Source organism: Erinaceus europaeus, chromosome 12, assembly GCF_950295315.1.
Source record: "Erinaceus europaeus chromosome 12, mEriEur2.1, whole genome shotgun sequence".
Classification (NCBI taxonomy): Eukaryota; Metazoa; Chordata; class Mammalia; order Eulipotyphla; family Erinaceidae; genus Erinaceus; species Erinaceus europaeus.
In genome coordinates, this window is record NC_080173.1 from 51,137,865 (window position 1) to 51,157,755 (window position 19,891).

At 47.3% G+C, this 19,891-nt stretch overlaps 2 protein-coding genes across 2 annotated transcripts in view; one reads left to right on the forward strand and one right to left on the reverse strand.

Annotated features, from left to right (window-relative positions):
- The window catches only part of PIP4K2B (phosphatidylinositol-5-phosphate 4-kinase type 2 beta), a 41,728-nt gene extending 37,003 nt beyond the window's left edge, over positions 1-4,725 (forward strand). The window contains exons 9-10 of the mRNA XM_007530924.3: positions 14-117; positions 722-4,725. Coding sequence (XP_007530986.1) covers positions 14-117; positions 722-802 — 185 coding nt within the window. The 3' untranslated portion in view covers positions 803-4,725. The remainder of the gene's footprint in view (positions 1-13; positions 118-721) is intronic.
- A 2,662-nt stretch (positions 4,726-7,387) lies between these two features.
- On the reverse strand, positions 7,388-19,306 carry PSMB3 (proteasome 20S subunit beta 3). The gene is made up of 6 exons (XM_016191610.2): positions 19,180-19,306; positions 18,739-18,923; positions 14,681-14,788; positions 11,988-12,165; positions 8,763-8,857; positions 7,388-7,498 (listed from the first exon to the last, which is right to left on the reverse strand). Exons 1-6 carry the CDS (start codon positions 19,180-19,182, stop codon positions 7,450-7,452), a joined length of 618 nt encoding a protein of 205 aa, XP_016047096.1. The 5' UTR covers positions 19,183-19,306; the 3' UTR covers positions 7,388-7,449.
- Between the last annotated feature and the right edge of the window lie 585 nt (positions 19,307-19,891).

Consider the following 19,891-nt stretch of genomic DNA (forward strand, 5'->3'; position numbering starts at 1 on the left):
CCTCCTTCTTTAGGTGCCCCCAAGAAGGAGGTCTATTTCATGGCCATCATTGATATCCTCACCCCATACGATGCTAAGAAGAAAGCTGCACATGCTGCCAAAACAGTGAAACATGGGGTGAGTGCTCCATGTCTGTTCAGTGTGGCAGGCGGGCCCTCAAACCCCAGGGAGGGTAGACTCAGGCCTTACACACCAAGGAGACGGTCTCCCCCCTGCCGGAACAGAGAAGGCAGAGCAGCCAGCCTGCATTGCCTTGTGTTCCCAGCCATCTGTACACCCCCTGCCAGGGCTGGGACACACACCTGCTTGTTTTTCCCTAGTTCTGAGCTTCAGGGCTCCTTGCCTGAAGGCTTACTGGGCATGTTTTGTATCTTGTTGACCACTGGTAATAGCTTTGTTTATACACCCATGTTGTTCCCCAGACACCCATTTCCCCATAAGCTTCAAACTGTTGTCTCCAAACAGGGATCCAGAAATTTTCTGTCACCTCTCTCTGCCTTAGTTCTACCTGGGTGTGTGTTGCCCTGGGGCTGTGAATCAGAGCGGTGGAACTGGGACAGTTCTGACCCCTGGGAAGCACTTGTTGAAGCAGCCTGCCCAGTCTGAGGGGCCAGTATTAGTAACCCTGACTGAAGCCCCTAAATGCCCAGGCCATGCCAGGGTACAGCCTCCTGAGTCAGGTTGAGGAGCTCAAGCTGAGTGGATGTTTTGTGTATTGCAGGCGGGGGCGGAGATCTCAACTGTGAACCCTGAACAGTACTCCAAACGCTTCAACGAATTCATGTCCAACATCCTGACGTAGTTATCTTCCACTGTCAGCCAGAGCCAGAGCCAGATGTGGGGTCAGGAATTGAAAGAGGGAGAGCAAGTGTATTTGGGCCAGATGGGTAGGGAGCAGAGTGGGGGTAGGGGAGGGCTTTGGCAATGAGACTTTAGCCTGTGCCACTGAAAGACCAGCGGGGGGAGGGGGCTGTGCTGTGTGTGTGCACATGCCTACGCGATGACGTAGCCAAGCCCTGCTTACCCTTGATCCCCCCACCCATGTGACCCAGGTTAAAAGTGGGTTTCCTTTTTGTTACCGTATAACCTTTTATGATACCTTGGGGGTGGAGATGATTTTGTGGGTTTACCTTGGTTTTGTCGCTGAAACGTCATTGCTCCAGGTTTGCTATTTCTAATCAATGATGTATGTCACCACCCCATCCACCTTCCCCATCCCGCCCTGCTGCCAGTTCCCTTCATTAGAGGTACCCCATGCACCAAGGCAAGGGTCCTCGCAGAGCAGAGTGCTCTGATGCCAGGGAAGAGGTCAGACATCTCTGCCCTGCTGCATCCTCATCTTTTCTGGATTAATCTTATGGAGTATTGTACACAATTTCCTCCACCTTTCTGCCTCAGATCCAGGTGAAATGTTACATGATTGACTCCTCCACCTAAATGTTTTTCTCCCGAAGCAACACTCCAGATCCACATGGGGCATCTTAGATCAGAATCTGATCTCAGAGGGGAGTGAGTTCATCCTCATGGGATGGTGAGGGGTGGTGGTGGGGGAACAACTGGACTTTTCAGCTGGTTCTCAGAGAACCTGTGATCGTCAGCTGAGCCCCTAGAGCTCAGGTATCATTTATATAAAGCCTGCCTCCCACTGGGTCAGGAACTAGAAGGCCCCTTTAGAGTGAACAAGATATCATGCTTACATGGTTATTTTCCTCTGGGAAAACCCTAGAAGCTGATGAATATCAAATGAGGTCTTACGTCTCCTTGCATTTACTTCCTTCAACCCTTCTCCCAGGCACTCTTATTCGTAGGTGAGCTTCTAGCTGGGGGCGCATCTCCTGTGTCCAGGGTGCTCCTGGCAGAGATACCTCTTCAAATCCCTGGGCTACCACAGAGATGATCTGACTCCCCCGTGCCTGTTGTTTGTCACCTGGATGTTTATAGCCAACAGGAAGGGGTCTCCCCCGCCCTCTTGGAGCACGGCACCCAAGTGCTGGGTTGCTTCTGAGTCACTTGAAGATGTGACCAAGGAAATCTGATAGAGGCTTGATATGGGGGTTCTACCCACCCCCAGACTTGGGGCTGCCTTCCCGATACCACCTCTAGATACTGAGCAAATCTGCCTCTCCTACCCCCAGGCCTCAGCATTGAGCCAGGTGTTGTGTGATGCCACCAGAGCAGTCTGGTCCGGCCAAGAAAGGAGACAGCCCTGTTACTCTGCTTCTGGGGAAGCACATTCCTGCACATTTTCACCCCCTCGTTAGGAACTGGGGATCTGAGATGGATATGGTCAAACTTGTAAATAACCACACAGATGCAGAGGAAGTTTATAGAGACATTTTGAACAAATGGATTGATATCCGTTGACTCCCTCCAAACCTGGCCAAGCTCAGCTTCGGGAGCAGGAACCAGCACCGTAGGAGTAGAGGCAACATCCTTGGACTCCACTGGGGCTGCTGGAGCCCTTCTGGAGAAGACAGGCCAGGGGCACAGAACTGCCCTGCCTCCAGAAGGGGCCACGTAGTTCGGAATGTCAGTAGCAGCAAGGCCACCAAGTGATCTGGGGAAGAAGCTGGGACCAGGTGACTCATGAAGAAAACTTTATCTCAAAAGGGATTGTGTAGGAATGATGTTTGGACTTGATTTCCCCACCTCTCAATCAAGAATGAAAATTTGGACCTGCTCCTAGTCGGGTCAGCATCTAAGCGTGGAAGGCTGTACTCCACAGCCTTGTGCTCCCTCCCTCCCACCAGCGTCCTGCACTTGGTTCGCAGATCATGTTGCCATGATATGTATGAAAACATGTAACAATCCTCCGGCTAAAGATGAGCTACCAGGTATCTAACTTTTTTACCATTGAATTTTTTGTGTGTGGTGTTTTTGTTTTGTATATTGTTTACATTTTGAGAGGTAGCATTCTGTTTCAAATGCTTTTTGTTTTTCTGACAGTATTGTTGATTGGGTCAAAACATTTGGCGTTGTGGTTTGGAGGATTCTTTTTTTTTTTTTTTTTAAGGTCATTTACTCTCTGTGCTATCTTCAAAACCTTGGGTTTGGCCCTCTTAATTCCTTAGGTATTCAGATGTTTAAGAGCTATTTATCTTGGTTATACATTTTCCTTTTCTTCTTTTTGTAATGATGAAGATATTATATTTGGTTTGTAATCTGAATGTAGAGAAAATGAACTGATTCCCAAGTCTATGTCTGCCACTAACCCCCACCACCCCAGGGAATCTCTCTCTGGGCAGTAGAAGGCATCTGAAGGGAGGTGACTACATGCAACCTCATTCTTTGGAGCCAAGAAGAACAGTTCAAAGTCTTTCAGTATCCCAGAGTAATTTGGGGATTTCCCAAGAACAAAGGTATAAAAACGTAGGATGTGGCTGGTAAGACAAAGTATTGGTGGGAACAGGATTTCCTTTCTGCTCCCTCCCTTCTGCCATTTCACCAGTAACAGCTTCTCTCCTCCCACCCTTCTTCTTCTGAAGTCAGTGGCTAAGAAACTTTAGTCTCCCAGCCAAAATAAGGGTTCTCTGAAAACTCTGCTTAGACCACTCGATGAAGACCTCCAGCCCTTATTCCTGTTAATGAACCACTGAGTCTTTATCTCCCAGTCTAGCTCCTTCTTCAGGCCCTGGGATTGAGGCTTACAGGGAAGACTGGGAAGCCAGCAGTTCCAGGAGCACAGTGCTCCATCTCCTTTTCTAGCTCAGGGGTTAGTGGCCTGTGGCAGGTGCCACGACTTGCTCCTTGTAGCTGTCTTCATGGCACCTAAGTTCCTACCACAGGCAACTCTTCTTCCCCTTCCTGCCTATTTCACTTTTTCCTCTTGCTTATGCTCAAACAGGTCCCCTGGTAGTGTCCAGGCCATGGCACTATAGACTCCTCCCCTTCCTCTTCAGTCAGCCAGGGCCTGCCCTGAGGAGGTGGACCAAAGACCCAGGACTAAAAGTAGCCAGCCCTCACCTCCCCATTGTCTTTTCACTAATTCATGCTGGGAGTGGCAAGAGAACTTCAGCACTCCCCAGCACTTGAACTAAATGTTAGGGGTTGGAAGGGATCTATCACTTTTAAACAGTCCTTAGGGCTCTAGACATGTGGCTCCCCCAAGTCTAAGGACCTCACCTCTCTCTCTGGAGAAGTGGAGTGGGGGAAAAGTCTAGCAAGAACACAGGACTCAAAGAGAAAAGAAAACATTACAACTGCCCCCAAATGTACCAACCATGGGTGGGGACAGGAGGTAATAACGCGGCTCTAGCCTTTCAGAGATGCACCGTTTATGAAGAGGACCTCCAAGTGGAAAAGATTAAACATGTCACACTAAGGTCTTCAGAGCCCAGGAAGGAATATTCCAGGAGCCCCTTCTCCTTGCCCAGAGCCATTATGTCATCATGTGAGGAGGTGGGAACTGACCACCTTGGGTGGAGGCCTGGCGCTGCTCAGCACACCCCAGCACCAGGCCAGATCACTTCCATCAAAGAAATGTGAATGATGTTTAGGTTCAACTTTGAGGGAAGCAGGATGAATTATCCCCCCCACCACGTGTGTGACTTCTCAATCTCCCACTGCAACTTCCATTTTTTAAATAGGAATTTTCAACCCCCTGTGCTTGTCTAATGTCTGCTCGGAACGGTTCAAGACACTGTTACTGTTTTAAAAATTGCATGCATGTTAAGATGAATCTCCAACCTGAGGGGAAAAAAATAAAACTCAAAAAAGCTTTGTGTACAGATCTGTCATGTGTGAGTGCTTTGGAAATGACAATTCCCCCCCCCCCCCCCCCCGCCGAAATTAAAGGTTTTCTTTCTAGTTTCTTTGCTTCTCAGGCAAATGATTGGTCAGCCTGTCACACATCATTACTGCCTTGCTCACTTGCCCAGCTGTGTAGAACTGACACTGGGAGCCATATGTCTTGACATATCTCTCCAGCTTTCCCTTGACTCGCTATTTAGCTGACTGGACAAGTCACCTTTTTATAACTTAAGATTCTCCATCTTGACTCTGAGCTTAAAATCTACACCACAGCACCACACACACCTTCACCTAGTACTCCAATATGGTGTACTAAGGGACCGTACCCAAGCCAAGTGCACAGCTAAGGAGGTACCCTCCCAGGTGAACGATCAGGTATCCACAGAACCTGTGAATCAGAAATTAGGAGATTCCTCCCACAATCCAGATTCAGAAATTATTTTTTTAAATAGTTATTTATTCCCTTTTGTTGCCCTTGCTTTATTGTTGTTGTTATTGATGTCATTGTTGGATAGGACAGAGAGAAACGGAGGAGGGGATGACAGAGGGGAAGAGAAAGATAAAACACCTGCAGACCTGCTTCACCGCTTGTGAAGTGACTCCCCTGCAGGTGGGGAGCCGGGGGCTCGAACCAGGTTCCTTATGCCAGTCCTTGCACTTTGTGCCACCTGCACTTAACCCGCTGCTTGTTAAAATAACAAGCCTCTAGGTGATTCTTATAAAGTCTAAAGTCAGAACTACTATGCTATCCAAACTTTCCACCTGCTTACTAGGGTATCTTACTAGGCTGTTAGCTGGAACATTCTGGGAACTATTAGAAAACACTATGCCCGGGCAGAGAGGAGATGGCATAATGGTGATGCAAAAGACTTTCATGCCAAGACTGCAAAGTTCTAGGTTCAGTCCCCTGCACTACCATAAACCAGAGCTGTGTGGTGCCAGGTTAAAAAAAAGGGGGGGTGAAAGGGAGGTAGTGATGCACCTGGTTAAGCGCACACACCCAGGTTTAAGGCCTTGGCTCCCCACCTGTAGGGAAGGATGCTTTACAAGTGGTGAAGCAGGGTTGCAGGTGTCGTCTCCCTCTCTGCCCTTCCACTCTCAATTTCTGTCTCTTAGCCAATAAATACCAAATTAAAAAAAAAAAGTCGTTTTTATCTCTTCTGAGCTTAAAATAGTTATTATGGAACTTCACCATTCCATGTCAACATTTTTTTTAATGTTTATTTATTCCCTATTGTTGCCCTTGTTTTATTCTTGTAGTTATTATTGTTGTTGGAAAGGACAGGGAGAAATGGAGGAGGGGAAGATGGGGTGGGAGGGGAGAGGGAGAGAAAGACACCTGCAGACCTGCTTCACTGCTTGTGAAGCGACTCCCCTGCAGGTGGAGAGCTGGGGGAGGCTGGAACCGGGATCCTTAGGACTGATGGTCCTTGTGCTTTGCGCGTGCGCTTAACCCGCTGCGCTACCGACTTGACTCCCAACTTTTTTTTTTTTTTAACTAGAGCATTGCTCAGCTCTGGCTTACAGAGGTACTGGGGGTGGAACTTGGAATTTCAAAGCCTCAGGCATGAAAGTCTTTGCACAGGAGCCAGGCAGTTACGCAGCCGGTTAAGCTCACATGGCATGAAGCGCAAGGACCAGCGTAAGAATCCTGGTTCGAGCCCCCAACTCCCAACTTGCAGGGGGTTTGCTTCACAGGCAGTGAAGCAGGTCTGTAGGTGTCTATCTCGCCTCCTTTCTGTCTTCTCCATCTCTCTCCATTTCTGTCCTATCCAACAACGATAGCAATAACAATGACAATGATAAACAATGGGGGGGGGGCGTCTTTGCATAACCACTATGCTATTTCCGTAGCCCACCATGCCACAGTACCAAAGCGTCCCCTGGTGCCATAGTAATCCCCTCTGCTCCCCCCGCATGATTTCACTACTCCTGGGCATTTTCATTCTATTTCAAATAAGAGACATAGAAACACCACAGGATTGGAACTTCTCCCAGCGTTGTGCAACTCCCACGTGGTACTGGAGTTTGAACTTGAGCTGCATACATGACAAGGAATAAACTATCTTCTGGCCCTGCCTACAGCTCTCTAAAAGACCAATTAAATCTGAATCCTATGAGGTGGGATCAAAGTTCTATTTTGTTTATGGAATTTTTGGTGTCATGGACTAAGCCCAGGTCTTTATACCTGAAAGGCATGCATACACTCTCCCACTGAGCTATATCCATGGTCTCCAAAGTATCTTGTTTTAGAAACTCTCCGTGTGACTTAAGTGGCCAAGACTACAGAAACATTAGGTACCTGACCAAATTTCTACCTGAAACGACAATTACAAGGGCTTTCCAGAGGTATATCAAAAGAGATTCTAGGCCTTGGAATCAAACGAAACAAGAGTTTCTATCTTTGCTCTACCCCTTATCAGAGTGGCCCTTTAGTATTTTATTCAACTGCCCTTAAAAACAGGGATAGTGTCAAATACCTAAGTCACTATGATGATCAAACTATAATGTGTGAACTATTTTGTATAGTACCCAGCACAAAGCAGACACTTAACAAATGATCAATAGATTTACCCTGAATAGGTATTTAACTTTGCACAGCTGGGCACAAAAATCTGTGGTAAAAGAGAAACAGGAATGAAAGAAAGGCTTTTATTTAAAAAAAGAAAAGAAAAAGAAAGAGTGGTTTCTGGGATTAGGTTAGTCCATTCGAGCCTTCAGTGTCCTGGTGGTGATTTTGTCCTTCTCGCTGCAGAGGGAGAAAGTCACAATATATTTATATTGCAGTGGTCCGGGAAATGGCACAATGGATAAAGCACTGGATTCTCAAGCATGAGTCCCGAGTTCAATCCCTGGCAGCACATGTACCAGAGTGATACCTGCTTCTTTCTCTCTCTTCTCCTATCTTTCTCATTAATAAAAAAGTAAATGAATAAATATTAAAAAAAAAGTTAAGGGGAGGATGGCAGTTATGGAACTAGATAGTGGTCAAAAAAGAGTTCTCCTGGGTGTGGGACACAGCATAATGGCTATCCAAAGACTTTCATGCCTGAGATTCCAAAGTCCCAGGTTCAGTCCCCTGCACCACCAGAAGCTAGAGCTAAGCAGTGCTTAGTGTATGATATAATGTGGGAAGGGAGCTTCCTAGGATGTCAATCAGTTTTCATGCCCACACAGTTCCTGAGACTTTGAAGACACATAAAGAGGAGGGAAGAAAAAAAAGGTCTATTGCATTATCTAAGAGACTTTCATATCTGAGACCCTGAGGTCCCAGGTTCAATCCTTGGCACTACCATAAGACAGGGATGAGCAGTGCTCTGGTTAATTAAATAATCTATGGGGGCCAGACGGTGGCACACCTGGTTAAACACATACATTGGGAGTCGGGCTGTAGCGCAGCGGGTTAAGCGCAGGTGGCGCAAAGCACAAGAACTGGCGTAAGGATCCTGGTTCGAGTCCCCAGCTCCCCACCTGCAGGGAAGTTGCTTCACAGGCGGTGAAGCAGGTCTGTAGGTGTCTATCTTTCTCTCCTCCTCTCTGTCTTTCCCTCCTCTCTCCAATTCTCTCTGTCCTATCCAACAATGACAACAACAATAACTACAACAACAATAAAAAAAAAGGGCAACAAAAGGGAATAAATAAAATAAATTTAAAAAAAAAAAAACACATACATTACAGTGCGCAAGGACCTGGGGTCAAGCCCCTGGTCCCCAGCTACAGAGGGCAAGCTTCCCTTCTCAATTTCTGTCTCTATCCAATAACAAATAAATAATAACAAATAATCTACTGTGAGGGGCGTGGTTAGGGAGACTCAGTTGTGGAGTCTAGCTTGGCAGAGACCAAGAGAACTTGAGTAGGCCCCTTGTCACCAATCCTTAGGGAAGTATGGACTTCTGCTAACTGGTGCCTGGCATAGGCACTTTATCTCACATTTGACCAAGAGGCTGGGAAGACTGAATGTTTGTTGTAGAGTGGGAAGGAAAGTTTCTAGACATCTCCCAAGTCATACTCACATGATGTGGACGATGACTCCCATGCCTGATACTGCGTCACGGTCCACAGCGTTCAGCATGGCTTGTGAAATGGTTTCAAACAAATGTTCTGGATCCTGCCAACAGAGCAGAAGCCATTCAACCCCCAGAGCCTAGGATTCTTACCTGGCTCCCACCTTTATTTTTCTAGATTCAAGGTCCCCAGCTCTGGTCCTTCTATGCCTAAAGCAAAGAACAGTTCTTCGGACATAGGCCCCATACAGATCCTCAGAAGAAGGTAGGGTTATGTAAGGGAAAATGAAAGAGACTTCAGTCCCTGGAATTCTCTATTCCAGTGATGTGATCTTGGGTAAATCACGTGTCTCTTCACTAAGCCCCAATTTCTCCTCCCCAAAATGGGGAGAATCCCCTTTGACTCCTGTGTGCTCTATTAGCTGCCTGCTGGACTCTCCTGAAGTATTTCAAAACTCAACGTATCCAACCATGAGCGCTGATTCTCCAAACCTGTCACTTCCACACTCTATTTTGGGTGGCTTAAGTGGTAATCAACATCTCCACCTCCCGCGTTTTACTGATTGACTGGATGGTACTAGGGGAATGAGTGAGTCCTTGCAAATGTGCAATCCCACCACTGACAACTTCCTCTAACAATCATTTCATTCTTTTTTATTTTAGGGAGAGTGAGAGGAAGAGGGAGAGGGGGGAGATAGCACAGCACCACTCCCCTATCCAGGGAGCTCTCTACGAGGCTGTTCATAGTGTTAACCATGAAATGCTGGGGTTCAAACCCAGTTTCTGATGGAGCAATATGTGGTTTAGTGGGTGACCAATCTCCAGATCCCTTTCACTTCTGTTTGACTTTTATTCTTTGCCTTGGCAAATGCTGGGACTCAGTGCCTGCACCACAAATCCAGTGCTCCTGGAGGCCACCCCCCCATTTTATTGCCCTTGTTGTTGTTATTGTTGTTGGATAGGACAGTAAGAAATAGAGAGAGGAGGGGGTCAGGTGGTGGCACAGTGGGTTAAGTGCATGCGGCGCAAAGCACAAGGACCAAGCATAAGGATCCCGGTTCGAGTGCTCGGCTCCCCACCTGCAGGGGAGTCGCTTCACAGGCGGTGAAGCAGGTCTGCAGGTGTCTGTCTTTCTCTCCCCCTCTCTGTCTTCCCCTCCTCTCTCCATTTCTCTCTGTCCTATCCAGCAATGAACGACATCAACAATGGCAATAATAATAACCACAACGAGGCTACAACCAAGGGCAACGAAAGGGGGAAAAATGGCCTCCAGGAGCAGTGGATTCATGGTGCAGGCACCGAGCCCAGCAATAACCCTGGAGGAAAAAAAAAATAGAGGAGGGGAAGACAGAGGGGGGAAAGAAAGATAGACACCTGCAGACCTGCTTCACCACCCGTGACCCCCCTTCAGGTGGGGGGCTGGGGGCTCAAACCAGAATCCTTATGCCGGACCTTATGCGCTTAACCTGCTGAACTACCACCTGGCCCCAATTTTTTTTTAAAATAGTATTAATTTGGGGTGGGGGTAGATAGCATAATGGCTATGCAAACAGACTCTCCTGCCTGAGGCTCAGTCAGGTTCCAGGTTCAATCCCCCACTTTACCATAAGCCAGAGCTGAACAGTGCTCTGGTAAAAAAATAAATAAATAAATAATATTTATTTATTTATTTGATAGACACAGAGAGAAACCAAGAGGGATGGGGAATACAGCAAGGAAGAGAGATTAAAAACACCTGCATCACTGTTTTCACCGCTTGCTAACATTTCTCCCAGCAGGTGAAGACCAAGCGCTTAAACCTTGATCCTTGCACACTGCAGCATGTGCGCTCAACTAGGTGCACCATCACAGTCCCCAGATCCCTTTCACTTCTAAGTGATCAAATCCTTAATTCCAGCTACCACTATTTCTGCCCATAAACCTCAGTGCCTCCTGCAGATGACTATGGTAACCTGTCCCATCTAGCTGGAGGCTCTGGCTTCTTACTATCCTTCTATCCTTGACACCACACAGAAAGAAGAAGTCCACACATGGGCATGGTCTTCAAGGTCTTATGAAGTCCCACCTGAATCTCACTCCCCACTCCTCACTCCTGCAGCCGCAGTGACCTCTTCCCAATCACTGCGCACTCCAGGCCCCCGGAGTTTACTAGTTAAACAAACTGTTCCTCGCACTACTCAGGTGCCCCCCTTAAATATTTTAATGAGAGATACAGAAAGATCATCTCTGGCTTATGGTGGTGATGGGGATTGAACCTAGGACCTTGGAGGCTCAGGGCATGAGAGTCTTTGCATAACCATTATGGTATCTCCCCAGCCCCCTGCCCTTTTTTTGTCCCAGAAAAAAATTTTTTCACAAGTATTTGGGTATCTATATCTGTAAAGACAAATTATGGGGGCTGGATGGTGGCACACCTGGCTGAGTGCACCTTACAATGCACAAGGGCCTAGGTTCAAGCCCCAGTCCCCACCTGTAGGGGGAAAGCTTCATGAGTGGTGAAGCAGGTCTGCCGGTCTCACTCCCTATCTCCTCCTCCCCTCTTGATTTCTGACTGTCTCTATACAATAAATTAATAAAGAAAGAAAGATAATAATTTTTTTTAAAAAAAGGCAGATTATGTTTTTCCCAGAGCCTGGTAGAGGTTACACAAAAGCCAGCCCTCAGTCAGGCACTGTTACCTCACCACCCTCACTCACAAGGCATATCCAAACTTTACTCCCATTTTACAGCTGAGGGAATGTGGTGGGCCCAGAGAGGTACAATGATTTGTTTTGGGTTTCCAAACCAGACCACCTCACTGGAGCTCACTGTTGAGCTACTTTTAACCTTCAGTCTTGTTCAGGGGCACACCTAGTAGGGCATGTAATTACGGTGCGAAAGGACTTGGCTTCAAGCCCCCAGTCCTCATGTGCGGGGGCAAAGTTCAGGAGTGGAAACAGTGCTGCCGGTGTCTCTCTCCTATCTTCCCATTCCCTCTTGATCTCTGTCTCTAGCCTAAACAAGTAACATATATACATATATATTTAAAATAAAATTTGGAAAGAAAGATTTGTTTGATGAATGCATTATGAACCCAGCATGAGGAATTACTTGCTGTTAAGTATCTGAGTGGACCACTGGCTTTCTTTCTTGTCTGATATATTAAACTAGTTCCTCCCACTTCAACACACTTTTCCCTGACGGCCAAGGGGTGGACACCTCAGAACCAAGTCCCAGTCCACACCTCCAACTCACCATGTTGGGCTCCCAGAGGGATTCACACATTCCGTACATTTGCTCAGAGCAGGTGCCACTAACCACAAAGTCGTCAGTCACCATGGGGCAGCCGATGAGGTCCAGAGAGCAAATGAAGGGCTTAAAGGTCTTGGGGTCCAATCCAGCAATGACTGGCTCAGTGTAGTATGGGCCAAACCTGCAGGGTCAGGAGTAGGGAGAGAAGTCAGAACGCAAGAGTGCTAGTCTTCAAGCTTCTTCAGACAAGAGCTTTGGGCAGATCCAGGGAGGGAAATGGAGGACCTGTTGGGCAAAGTCCATTTCCCTGTGACTAGTTTATTTTATATTTACTTATTTATTCCCTTTTGTTGCCTTTGCTGTTTGATTGTTGTAGTCATTATTGATGTCATTATTGTTGGATAGGACAGAGAGAAATGGAGAGAGGAGGGGAAGATGGGGAGAGAAAGACACCTGCAGACCTACCTCACCACCTGTGAAACGACTCCCCTGCAGGTGGAGAGCCGGGGGCTCAAACCAGGGTCCTTATGCCGGTCCTTGCACTTTGCGCCACCTGCACCTAACCCGCTGCGCCACTGCCCGACTCCCCCCATGACTAGTTTTGCTGAACCCTGTTCACCTTCTCCTGGTATATTCTGATGCCTGAAGTCTTTTTCGCCTTTCTTCTGCCACCTTCATATCCTTCGTCTCCCCCTCTACCCCAATTAGGAATCCTGATATATATTTATTACTGAGAGAGAGCGAGAGCGCGAGAGCGCGAGAGCGCGCACCAGAGCATCAGTTTGGCTAGAAGATGCTGGGAATTGGACTCAGAACCTCAGGTTGTAGGTCAGATGCTCCATCTGTTGTGTTACCTCCCAGGCAGCACAACAACAAAAAGGAAACACTGACAAAAACCATAGGATAAGAGGGGTGAAACTACCTCTACTCTTTTCAAAGACAATTTTAGGCCTTTAATAGGAAAATTCAAAACAAACCACTTTTTAAATATTTATTTATTTTCCCTTTTGTTGCCCCTGTTGTTTAACATTGTTGTGGTTATTGATGTCATAGGATAGGACAGAGAGAAATGGGGAGAGGAGAGGAAGACAGAGAGGGGGAGAGAAAGACAGACACCTGCAGACCTGCTTCACCGCCTGTGAAGCGACTCCCCTGCAGGTGGGGAACAGGGGGATTGAACCGGGATCCTTACGCTGGTCCTTGTGCTTTGCGCCATGTGCGCTTAACCTGCTGCACCACCGCCCGACTCCAACAAACCACTTTTTCATAGTTTAACCAAACCACTAACTTTATGTCTTAAAGATGCTCACACTGAACAAAGATTTATTAATTTTATTATTATTATTTTTTTTTTGCCTCCAGGGTTATCGCTGGGACTTGGTGCCTGCACTACCAATCCACTGCTCCTGGAGGCCATCTTTTATCCATTGTTGGTGTTGTTATTGCTGCTTCTTTTTTTGTTTTTGGATAGGACAGAGAGAAACTGAGAGGGGAGGGGAAGACAGAGGGGGTAAAGACACCTGCAGATGGGGAGCCAGAGGCTCGAATCAGGACCCTTGCACTGGTCCTTGAGTTTCATACTATGTGCATTTAACCAGTGCGCTACCACCTGATTTCCACAAAGATTTATTTTAACGGGCCTGGGTGGTGGTGCACCTGGTATAGCCCATTACCATGCACAAGGACCCAGGTTCAAGCCCCCAATCCCTGCATGCAGGGGGGAATCTTCAGGAGTGGAAAAGCAGTGCAGCAAGTGTTTTTCTTTCTCCATCTCCCCCACCTATCTCAGTTTCCCTCTGTCCTATCAAATTAAATAATAAAAAATTATTCTAGGAGGAGTCAGGCAGTAGCGCAGCAGGTTAAGCGCAGGTGGTGCAAAGCGCAAGGACCAGCTTAAGGATCCTGGTTCGAGCCCTCTGCTCCCCACCTGCAGGGGAGTCGCTTCACAGGCGGTGAAGCAGGTCTGCAGGTATCTACCTTTCTCTCCCCCTGTCTTCCTCTCCTCTCTCCATTTCTCTCTGTCCTATTCAACAATAATGACATCAATAACAACAACAATAACTACAACATTAAAACAATAAGGGCAACAAAAGGGAATAAATAAATATTTAAAAAAAAATTATTCTAGGGCTTCAGAGATAGCATAATGGTTGAGCAAAAGACCCTCATGTTGGGAGTCGGGCGGTAGCGTAGCGGGTTAAGCGCATGTGATGCAAAGTGCAAGGACCGGCTAAAGGATCCTGGTTTGAGCCCCCGGCTCCCCACCTGCAGGGGAGTCCCTTCACAGGCGGTGAAGCAGGTCTGCAGGTGTCTATCTTTCTCTCCCTCTCTGTCTTTCCCTCCTCTCTCCATTTCTCTCTGTCCTATCCAACAACGACATCAATAATAACTACAACAATAAAAACAATAAGGGCAACAAAAGGGAATAATAGAAATAAATATTAAAAAAAAAAAAAAAGACCGCATGCCTCAGGCTCTGAGGTCCCAGATTCAGTCCCCAGCACCACCATATGCCAGAGGTCAACAGTACTGTTAGTAAATAAATAAAAATAAAGGTACTGCCCTGCAATTAAGTGAGAGAGTGAGAAGAAATCCTTCTCCTACCCGCCCCCTTCCGGCTCCCATCTTATTACATGCCTGCTTTGCTAAGCAAAGGGGTCTGCATCCCCCAAGCCTCAAGCTACAGAGTCACTTACCGCTTCTCATACAAGAGATTGGCCACCATGCTCATGAGGGTATAAGGCTTGATCTGCCGACCTTCCTTCAGCTCATACAAGTTTAGTCGGAACTTGAGACGCTGGGCACTGTGTTAGGAGAAAAGCAAGATAGTAAGTCCCTGCTGAATGTCCACGTTGCAGCTAGGAGGTACACAAAGAGAAATATACAACCTCGGGGCCAGGTGGTGGTGCACCTGTTTGAGTATACATTTTACAATTCACAAAGAACCAGGTTCCAGCCCCAAGTCCCCATCTGCAGGGGGAAAGCTTTGCGAGTGGTGAAGCAGTGCTGCAGGTGTCTCTCTTCCTCTCTATCCCACCCTTCCCTCTCGACTTCTGGCTGTCTCTATTCAATAAATAAATAAAGATAATAATTTTTTAAAAATTTAAAGAACAGAAAGAATTATATAACCTCAACCTATCAGAGTTTCAAGAGAGAAGATGTGGTCATAAGGTCCCACAAGAAGCGTGTGGGCTAAAGAGCAGCAATTCCTTTTTTTCTTTTTTTCCCCCTTTACTGGGGGATTCATGGTTTACAGTTGACAGTAAAGTACAGTAGTCTGTACACGTGTAGTACTCAGTTTTCCACATAACAACCTAACCTTCTCTAGGTCCTCCTCTGCCATCATGTTCCAGGACCTGAACCCTCTCCCACCCCACCCCTTTTACTTTGGTGCAATATACCAACTCCAGTTCAAGATAGACTTTGTGTTTTGCCTTCTGTTCTTATTTTTCAACTTCTATCTATGAGTGAGATCATCCCATACTCATCCTTCTCGTTCTAGCTTATCTCGCTTAATATGATTCCTTCAAGCTCTATCCAAGATGGGTTGAAGAAGGTGAAATTACCATTTTCAATAGCTGAGTAGTATTCCATTGTGTATATAGACCACAACTTTCTCAGCCACTCATCTGTTGTTGGACACCTGGGTTGCTTCCAGGTTTTGGCTATTACAAATTGTGCTGCCAAGAACATATGTGTACACAGATCTTTTTGGATGGATGTGTTGGGTTCCTTAGGATATATCCCCAGGAGGGGAATTGCAGGGTCATAGGATAGGTCCACTTCTAGACTTTTGAGAGTTCTTCAGACTGTAACAGAGTTATACAGTTCATGAACACAGTTCTTAGAATATGGAGAATTCTTTAATGTGCACAGAAGCAAGAAATTTTATGTGTCAAGGGATATTCTCTTGCGGCCAGGTGGTGGTGCACCTGGTAAAGCATACCTGTCACAATGCTCAAGGACACAAGTTCAAGCCCCTGGTCCCCACTTGTAGAGGGAAGTTTCATGAGAGATGAAACAGTCCTGTAGGAATCTCTCTCTCTCTTTTAATTTTTTAAACATTTTTATTTATTTATTATTGGATAAAGACAGAATTTGAAATGGAAGGGGGGAGAAGATAGAAGGACATAGACACCTGTAGGCCTGCTTTACCACTCATGAAGCTTTCCCCCTGCAGGTGAGGACCAGGAGCTTGAACCTGGGTCCTCGAGTACTGTAATGTGTGCGCTTAACCAGGTGTGCTACTGCCTAGCCTCTCTTTCTCCTTCTCTTTTTCAGTACTCATTCATTCATTCATTTTGCATAAAGGAAGAAAATGAGAAGGAAAGGGGAGGGACAGCAGGAAAGACACTTGCAGCACTGCTTCACTACTTGTGAGGCCTCCTAGCCCCCCACCCCTCCACAAGTGGGGGGACCAGGGACTTGAACTTGGGTCCTTGTTCACTGCACTGTGTGCACTTTCCCGGTGTACCACCACCCAGCTCCTCCCTCTTCTCTTTCCATTTCTGTCACGCACACATGCACGCAAACATTCTCATTCCCCTTAAAGTCTGCTAAGTTTCAAGAACATGTAACTTAGGTCTTACTGAGAGTTAGCCCAGCAGTCTTTTTTTTTTTTGGTCCTAGTTCTAGGTTTGCTTCCTAGGTGGAAGTGGAGAATGGTAGCTTTGAGTTCCAGTCAGCGTGACCCGTGACCGTCTGCCTTGCTCTTTCTAGTCTTCAGTGTTTTGTTTACTTATGGAGAGCAATCATTACCTTTGACTCAGTTTTCTCACCTGAGCTATGTCTGAGACTCTATTGCTAAATTCCATTATGCCTGAGACTCCATTGCTAAACAGATAGTTGAGCTCCTGAACTTGTTTTTTTTTTTTGTTTGAACCCTCTATTTTATCTCTCTAGAATCTATTCCCATTAATTTAACAGATCACTAGTGCCTCTCCAGTTCTGAGATATAATGTGAAGACTCCAAATGCTTGTAAGATGTTTCTACTCAGACTGCCATGTCTTTTCAAAATTGATGTCAAAATTCACCACCTTTCCCCTAAAACTCTTGCTCCTAATTCCTATAGATCAGACAGTAGGCTCAGAAATAATCTTTAAAACTTTCCTGGAGGCTGGGCAGCACAGTGGGTTAAGTGCACACAGTGCAAAGCCCAAGGACTGGTGTAAGGATCCCGGTTCGAGCCCCTGGCTCCCCACCTGCAGGGGAGTCACTTCACAAGCGGTGAAGCAGGTCTGCAGGTGTCTGTCTTTCTCTCCCCCATCTTCCCCTCCTCTCTGAATTTCTCTTTGTCTTATCCAGCAACCGCTATAACAACAAATAACAACCATAACAAGGGCAACAAAGATGGGGAAAATGGCCTCTAGGAGTAGTGGATTCATAGTGCAGGCACGGAGCCCCAGCGATGACCCTGGAGGTAATAAATAAAAGAAAAAAAAAAAGCATTCCTGGGGGCCAGGTGGTGGCACACTATATCGAGTGCACACATTCCAATGCACAAGGACCTGGGTTTGAGCCCCTGCCCTCTCCTCCATCTGCAGGGAGAAGCTTGAAAAGTGGTGAAACAGTACTACAAGTATCTTTTTCCCTCTCTAAATTCCTCTCCCCTCTCATTCTCTCTCTCTCTCTAAGAACTTACTTATTCATGAGAAAGATAGAGGAGAGAGAAAGAACTAGACATTAATTACTCTGGTACACGTGGTGCCAGAGATTGAACTCAGGACCTCATGGGTGAGAATCCAATGCTTTATCCACTGCACCACCTCCCAGACCACTCAACTTCTCTATCCTATCAAATATATGGGGAAAAAATTTTTTTTTGGAGCGCCAGTCTTGACATTAGCAACTAAAAAGGACATCATGGATACCAATCCATTGACTCTTGGCTTCACAATATCTAAGTAGCCACTAAAGCTGATTAGCAATTCTTAAAAATGCCTCATCTGGGGAGTTGGGGTAGTGCAACGGGTTAAGCGCAGGTGGCACAAAGCGCAACGACAGGTGTAAGGATCTCGGTTCGAGCCCCTGGCTTCCCACCTGCAGGAAAGTCACTTCACAGGTGGTGAAGCAGGTCTGCAGGTGTCTGTCTTTCTCTCCCCCTCTGTCTTCCCCTCCTCTCTCCATTACTCTCTGTCCTATCTAACAACGACGACATCAATAACAACAATAACTACAACTACAATGAAAAACAAAGGCAATAAAAGGGAAAATAAATAAATATAAAAATTAGGGAAAAAAAAAAAAGCCTCATCTGTCATCCACCACCACCTCATTAGAGCCATACCCTTTACACCCTGACTATCAAAATAGCTATTTAATCTCTCGGACTCTCCTTTCTCTCAAACCTAGTGACTTATATGCACCTGTTCCTCATGCTATCTTTCTGTATGCCTGTCTTGTCTCCAACTACACTTTAACTTCTTTAGGGACTGGGTAGTGGGTTTGGTAGATGTGCATCTTGGGCAAGACACAATCTGAGATTCACAGTTTACTCGTGTGCAAAATGGGACAGCAACATAATAATGTCATTAGCTGGAGTAGATGAGTCTATACAGGGAAGGTACTTTCCACATCCCCTGGCACAAAAGCAAAAGGCTTTGTATGGATGCAAATGGTTAGGACACTTATGTCCAGTCAAGTCTCAGAGTCAGGGCTGCAGTCTGGTACATGACTGACAGACAACCAGGCCACTCATGCCGCTGACTAAGGCCGGCCGAGGTGCGGGCGCCCCCTGCTCCCTCCAACACTTACACGGTCTGGACGTCCGTGGCGAGCCCCGCCAGGCCGATGTACAGTCGGTCCCCCATGGGAAAGATCTTCTGGAAATCCGTCGTCACCATCTGGGCTTGGATCCCGAAGCGCCTGTCGGCGGCGATGGCCACACAGTCCTTCCCCTTCATGGCCATGACGGCCCCTCCGTTATAGGACATAATAGACTGGGGCAGACAGAGTGGAGGGGCTCAGGGTCAGGCGCCCAGTGCGACCACAGCTTCCTGCCTCTGCGCCCGGACGCCCCGAAGACTTGGAAGAGCCCCATTCACCCTCTGGGTGCTCACTGCAGTCCACTCCCTTTCAAACGGGAGCCGCTCCCTTCGATCAGCCACCAGGCCCTCTCCGCCTCCCAAGTCTCCCATGCCCTTCCCCCCTCGTTTCTCAGTCCCACCGGGTGTCCTTCCTCGTCCCCCATCTCACCATGGCTGCGGTGGACCGGGACCTCCAAGCGCCACAATCCCAGCAAAGCGGCTCTGACTCCCGCAGCGCAACCTCCCTCGCTACTTGCTGTCGATGGGCTGCAAGACCAGCCCTTCCGGGAGGCTTTTTTCTTCCTATTGGCTGAGCACCCTGTCAGTCATCCATCCAGGAAGTTTGGTTGAGAAGGCACAACTGAGACAAGGAAAGTGAACAGTCACTGTGAGTGCGGAAGGGCTCCGTGCCGCGGTGCCCGCCGGGATCTCGGCGGACTGCATCTCTGGCGGGCGGAGGCTGGGGGGCGGAACCCGGGCGCACGTGGACCCGGGAATCGCAAGCTTCTAGGTTGAGCCTACAGCTGAAGGTCCATGGGGCTGCTTATCAGCTCGCAGTTTTATGTCAGGACGTTTGTTCCTGCTATCGAGTTTTGTTTAGTCACTCCCGAAATCCTTATGCCTATAGCGTGTCAAACACTATATGCTAGACTCTGGACATTCACTGGCCTGGAACGGTATCCTGAGTTTAGAAGGCGCCCATTAAGTGCACATTTAATGACGCGAGGGGTGGACATTGCGGCTGTCTCTCAGTTGCAAGGGTCTAGCTGCAAAGAGGAGGTCTGGAGGCAGAAACTTGTTACGCCTTTTAGGACAGTCTCCGTAGATCGACTTCCTGTATGTCCAGGTCCCATGACTCTCGAGAGGGGGCGTTCCGAGCT